Genomic DNA, 6,615 nt, shown 5'->3' with positions numbered 1-6,615 from the left:
ATTATAACATGTTACTTTTGCCTTATTAATTTTAATGGCTTTCCAATAAAATAAAATTACCGTCCATTTAAGCCTATATGCAGAATATGATGAAATTATGACACTTTATTGGTTGTGCAGCATCTCACATTTTGTCAAGTGTCTTTGGAGTTATGAAGAAAGTTCAATATTAATATAATTATTCGACAAACATTAATGTAGTATACGTTCTATATAATTTATATGTTTTGCAGATATGTTCGGATATAAAACAACTCATTAATTCGTAATAGATATTAGAAATCAGAACCGTTCCGAACTGAGGTCGCTAACAGCCGCATGTTCGGGGTTTATCGGAACTGCTCAGCTCTGGTCAGCCAAATGTTCGGAATTTGTCGGTACTCGACGGCTCTGTGTCCCCACTCCTTCACTCCGCCAGTTGCGATCACTCTGTTTTATTGCTGCGTGAGGAGCTCGTGAACGAGCTCGGAGACTCGGAGGTGTGTGATCTGATCACCCCATCCAGGTGGCTCACGAGGAGCTGGCGTTTTACTTAACCTTTTCATACTTCATAACAAACTACAACAAATACTTTGGTCGAGTGTTAAAGTTCTATTATTTTCGATTTAATCTTACCATATTAAAATATAAATGCGCGCATCATATTATGTACTAAGTTATTTGAGAGCTTAACACTAATTTTTTCAAACACAGCCTAGAATGTTCAAGCAGTTGTTTACTAAAAACCCTTATAAGTGTAAGTACAAATCAGTAGCAAAATAGATAGATATTCAAGAAATATTGTAACCAATGAATTCTGTAATAGTGTATATGTTACCGTAGAGTGAATTAATAACATACTAGTACTGCTACAGAGCACTCAGAAAATGTCTTAACTTACTGAGAATTGTAGATTAATGTGTATTATTCCTATTATAAAATGTCAATGAATCTGATTAGATTTTGGAAAGGTTTTAATCAACCCATGATTAATCAGAGCCACAACAATTTCACAGGCTATGTGCAAAAAATAAATCTATGGATGGCGATACCTGGCCTAAGATTGAGGGTTATATTGTAGAATGACAATGTATTGAATATGTATAGAAAGTTTTATAAAAATCGGCTTGTACTTTTTTGAGGAATCCATAGATATGTTTGTATAGTAAAAAAGCTCTGAAAATAGGCGCAGCCTAAGAATGTAGGTAGTAATATAATATATTTGACTGTGTATACAAAGATTTATAAAAAAAACCGGCTCGTACATTTTTGAGGTACGGCCATCTATAAGTTTTTCCAGTAGTTCACATGTAAAATTGTTATACCTGGAAAAAAGGCGTGGCCTAAAAATTAGGGTTGTATTGTAGTATAGTAGACCGTGTACTGAATGTGTAAAGTTTTATCAAAGTCGGCTTGTACGTTTTTGAGGTACAGTCATTTGTAGATTTGTTTTTTTTTCTGAATTTGGCCTGTGAAATTGAGTAGACCTTTCATGAAAACCGGTATTTGTAATTTTAGCATGCCAGTGAAGTTGATTCTATAGATTTTATTTTGTATTTGTTCTTTTTGTCTTCAAATAATAAAATTAATTTAGTTTTTTTTAATTGAACTGGTTCAGGAACTAGGTCATGAGTGATTCATGAATCAGGTTAGGATTTGTGTCAGAGCAATAGTTCTTTCGGTACTTTGGGATTATACTGACCACACCAGTATGAAGAACACAAAAATATAAATTTATAGAAACAAACATGATAGAACGAAAAAACTTGTAATTACAAACTTACAAGCATTTCCAGGTATTGTGATCGGTATTGTTGTCGCTGTTATCTTATCTTTCTCGAGAATCCCGATTACGGCAGGCCGCGCAGCATCACTGATGGCCGGAGACACTCGCATTTTGGGTGGCGGAGTGTGATGAAGAATAAAAACAAGTTGTTAGTGTTTTTTTCAATAAAGAGTTTAGTTTTTGTTGAATTTTTGTGTTTGGAGAAATGTAGGGGTAAAACACGGAAGTACAACAAAGCGACGCACCAGCTGAATGGGCGGCGAGACTCTGCAATCACGTTGGTACTTTGGGATTATACCGACCACACCAGTATGAAGAACACAAAAATATAAATTTATAGAAATAGACATGATAGAAAGAAAAAAAAACAACTCTTTAATTGCAAAATTACAAACTTACAAGCATTTCCAGGTATTGTGATCGGTATTTTTGTCGCTGTTATCTTATCTTTCTCTAGAATCCCGATTACGGCAGGTCGCGCGGCATCACATGATTTGCACTGTACATAATTGCCTTTCCATTACAATTCAATTTATATTTCTGATCAGCCCCTCTAGAATTTGATATTTTACTGATAGGTACTATCTCGAGGGATGTTTTTCTTTCCTTGACATCCGGATGGCCGGAGGCACTCGCATTTTGGGTGGCGGAATGTAATCAAGAATAAAAACAAGTTTTGAGTGTTTTTTTTTCAATAAAGAGTTTAGTTTTAGTTTGGTAATGTTTGTTTTTGTTGAATTTTTGTGTTTGGAGAAATGTAGAGGTAAAACACGGAAGTACAACAAAGCGACGAACCAGCTGAACGGGCGGCGAGACTCTGCAATCATGTTATCTACTAGACCGCTCGACTTTGACCTCTGTCTGAGGATGGGGAGGGGTTTGCGATAAGACAATTCCTGTTTTATATTGACGAAATATTGTTCTACGCTAATCTAGTAATCAGTAGAAGCAAAATGTCAAACAACGATTCATGTCTGGGTGTGGTCGGTATAATCCCAAAGTACCGTTCTTTCTATGTATGGAATTTATTGGCAGTTTCACACTGCTACAGAGATTTCTTTCTTACCTCCAACTTCAATGGAATCTTTGATACCTAATATGTCAAGTTTCCAAAGCTTACCTATGGAAGTTGACCTGTCAACTGAAAACATACTTGATGCAAGCATTTTAGAATTTTTGTACTCATAGTCAGATTTTTTCGTTTTAACCCATTAGTGTCCATCTGAGAGATGTTTCATCAGCAACTAAGCCACATTTCAGATCCCTCTTCCACCCAGTAAACAATTTGCCGGTTATATCAGCACCTATTACAATGTCAATGACCTTCTTTTAAATAATTTATTTTTATTTCTATTTCTTGGGTTCATGGCTCTTCATTCACAGCAGAAAGAGAATTACAGTTGGTTTTTTGGTTCTAAGTCTTCAAGTTACATGAAAACTTGCATTGGTATTTCTCAATCTTACCAAGTAACAATAATCTACTGTCGAAATCATCCCTGTTCCAAACACCGAATGACCCATAGTCACTGTTTCTAAAGGAATATATTTTTGTTTCTTGGCCACAGATTTTCTTTTATAGGTTCGTTGACATCCAGTGTCAATCACTGCCATCATGTTATTTGCTTCCTCACCAATAAGAGTGACTAAGGATTTGAAGTAGTAGTTTGTTTTCATTGTCGCTATGAAGACTTCTTCCTTATTGCAGTCCTGAAATGATTTGTGTTCACCCTTTGTAGATTCCTGTGGTTTGTCACTGTCATTCGACTTAGACATAAAAGAGGTACATAATGAATGATAATTACAAATTGTACATTTCAGAAAAGATTTGCACTGCCTGCTAAAGTGTCTAATTTAGAACAAGCAAAACAACCGTGTTTTTCACTTCAAATTATTTTTCTGTCAGACAAACTCATATTTCTAGCTTTAAAAAACTATATTAGAATGAGAACCCTTATAAAATATACAACTAGGTTTAGGCTTGGAATCAACTTTAAAACTAATTAAACCTGCAGAAGTAGATATAAGCTTTCTACAACGTTCTCATTTCTACACAATTTTTTTCAGGCCTACTTTATCTTTCTTATTACTACCTGAAAGATTAGTTTTGGTATCATTCTGAGAAAATGTACTGTAAGCACCTTTTTCCCACCTCTACCTCGAGCCTCAAAAATGTTATAAGCTCTTCTGTTTTTGTGGCTGTGAGTTATTTTTTTGACTACCACAACTAAGCTTAGTTGAGAAGATTGCTGTCCATGCCATTCTCTTAAAGTGAGCTTTGGCAAAGCTGATTCATTCTGATAGAGGAAACAGCATACAGGCACATATTACTTGTGACTTCTAACATTTCTAAACAACGTAACAGATTCTGATTAGTCATATAAATATCTGAGAGTGAAAGTTTCACTGAGTCGATTGAGACAAAACTATGCTTTGCAATTCTCTTGCGTACAATCCAATTAATAGTTCTTTCCTATGAAACCTATATGTAAATTACTCGATCACCTTAAGATAGCTAGGGCCAGATAGTTGAAAGCTATTAACTAATTCATGTACTGGAGAATTTTCAAATCTAGACTGTATTAAATACTGAAATTGTGTTTAATTATTAATATATTTGTTATCTTTTTGAATTGAGTCCAAAAGCTGGTATAGTTCTTCAAACTATTGTGAAATTTACTCAGATTTAACTTAGGCAAATGGTACATCTGTTTAGAAAAAGAAAGGTTTGAATTAACTGATCCATGGGATGAAATTTGACCAGGGTTAATAATTTCTGAGTTAAGGGTGCCATATTTGTATTTTATTGATATCCACCCCTCTCTGTAACTCTCTACCTTATCACACTTATCTTCAAGAACTTGTTTATAATTTTTTGTAGAAAAAATTAGCTCACTTACATGAGCATTGATAACAAATAGAGTATATGCTTTATTTGATAACTATACATAAAATTCCGAGACATCTTGAAAGACATGCAAGTTCTGTATAGCTCAGACAAATAAACATGACAAAATATTTGCAAAGTTGCTTTGTCATGCTGTCCTTCCTACACATGTAATATCTTTTCCTGTTTCCCTCTGAGATTGATTAGATGTTACAGTCTGCACATGTGCCTGTAACCTCTTACCTTCTGCGTCTAACTTCCAGTGGGAGGTTTGCAATCAGAGATCGAGTTTCTATATTCTCAGCTATCAATGATGCTGATATTTCCTACCCTTCGAACCATTTTAGTGTCAATGCTGTTGACAATGCATTCTCTACCTTGTTATCTAATCTTTCCCAATGGCACTCAGTTGTGGTTGTTCATCTGGTTCCATCTCATCTTCACTGCCCTCACCTTAAGTTCAGTATTATTGTTTTATTCGAAAATACTTCTAACTGATCTTTCTCTTCTTGTTCAGAGATGTCAAATATCAATACCAATCCACTTTCACTATTTTCAAAACTTTCATCTGAAAGGATTCTTATCCTTTCACGATCCCGTTCACTTCCTTTGTTTATTTAAAAAAATGTAGTATTCCCAATAATGAATGTACTATGCTATAAGACTCACAAACAATTATGGTTTATTCAATATATTAATACTGTAAAACAAGCAATATTTATTGAACTACAAATTAACTTCTTAAACATTACCATGGCACCAAGTCTGACAGACCTGAACACCTTAATATTCAGCTAACGTAAACAATATTGCCACGATGACTAATGGTGGATGACTGAGGTAGGAGAGGAGAAAGCTACTCAGCTATGCTGGGCCCAACATCCTAAGCCCAACAGTTAAAAAAACATCATAATTGTGTCTGTGAGATTTGGCACCATAGTGTGTCTCAACATTCTGCAGTAGTATTATTACAGCTTCTGCTGCAGTACTACTCTGAGCAAACTTGAGGCTTGTTGATGATATTATTGGAAATAATTCATGCTACATAGTGTGGCACAACAATATGCAGTAGTAGTTACTACATTGGTCTTCTGCTGCAGTACCGAGTCCTCATTTTCCCTCTCTGACCACCTGAAACTTGCCTTGCATACAAAATAAGCTAATATTAGTCCAGTCAACGAATGGCCAAATGAGGGGTCTAGAAGAAGAGTCAATAAGGGGTAAAACCAACTATGGGACATATTTTTCCTGGTACATGTTAGTGTAACCTTCTAAAAGTCTTCAACCCTAGAGGTGGTGGAAAAGTGGGGAGGGGTAAAAGTTTGTTTTTTGTTTATATCTCAATAGGTGTTGGTTCTACAGAAATATTACAAGTATACCTGTACCAAATTAAAGTTGGTAAAATGTTCTACATCTTTTGTCTTGTACTTTTTAAGTATTCGTTACCTACCATTAATGACATATAAGGTCACGCAAATTGGTAATTTTCAACAAAACCCTTATTACAATGCTTTTTTGCCAAACTTTTGTCTCCAGTGCCTGAAGTCTTTATTCCTTCATTGAAAATTGTCAAAAGGGGTGTTGTAGAGACTTTGTTTTATCTTTGTATATGAATTTAATTGGAAATTAGAGAGTTTTAAAGATTTGTACTGGAATTAGCAGTTTTGGTAGGAACCAGCATAATAAAAATGATTTTCTGTACTCTTTCAACCTCTTGTGCATGATAGTACTTAATTTTCGGTCATATTCAGACGAGGGTGGGAGTTGGTTACGATCACACACATTAGTTACTTATTGTTAAACATTGACTTGTGTTTTTAATTAACATAAATTCACTTTGAAAGAATAAATGATTTTTTATTTAATCCTTCATAACTCATTTTCCTTCTTTCTCTCTTTCCACCTCGTCAATCCACATACGCCCAAATGTATTATTTATAGGTGCTCTTGGACATTGTGGACAGAA

The 6,615-nt window shown here is 34.8% G+C and overlaps 1 protein-coding gene across 1 annotated transcript in view; it reads left to right on the top strand.

Moving 5' to 3' along the window:
• Window positions 1-424: 424 nt before the first annotated feature.
• LOC124360493 (trimethyllysine dioxygenase, mitochondrial-like) overlaps window positions 425-6,615 on the top strand; it is a 53,062-nt gene continuing 46,871 nt past the window's right edge. Inside the window, exon 1 of the mRNA XM_046814167.1 lies at window positions 425-736. Within this exon, the coding sequence (XP_046670123.1) occupies window positions 700-736 (37 nt within the window). The 5' untranslated portion in view covers window positions 425-699. The remainder of the gene's footprint in view (window positions 737-6,615) is intronic.

The sequence above is a fragment of the Homalodisca vitripennis genome, chromosome 4 (genome assembly GCF_021130785.1).
Source record: "Homalodisca vitripennis isolate AUS2020 chromosome 4, UT_GWSS_2.1, whole genome shotgun sequence".
Classification (NCBI taxonomy): domain Eukaryota; kingdom Metazoa; phylum Arthropoda; class Insecta; order Hemiptera; family Cicadellidae; genus Homalodisca; species Homalodisca vitripennis.
Note: the sequence above shows the minus strand (reverse complement) of the source record. Positions and strands in the feature narration are given on the sequence as shown.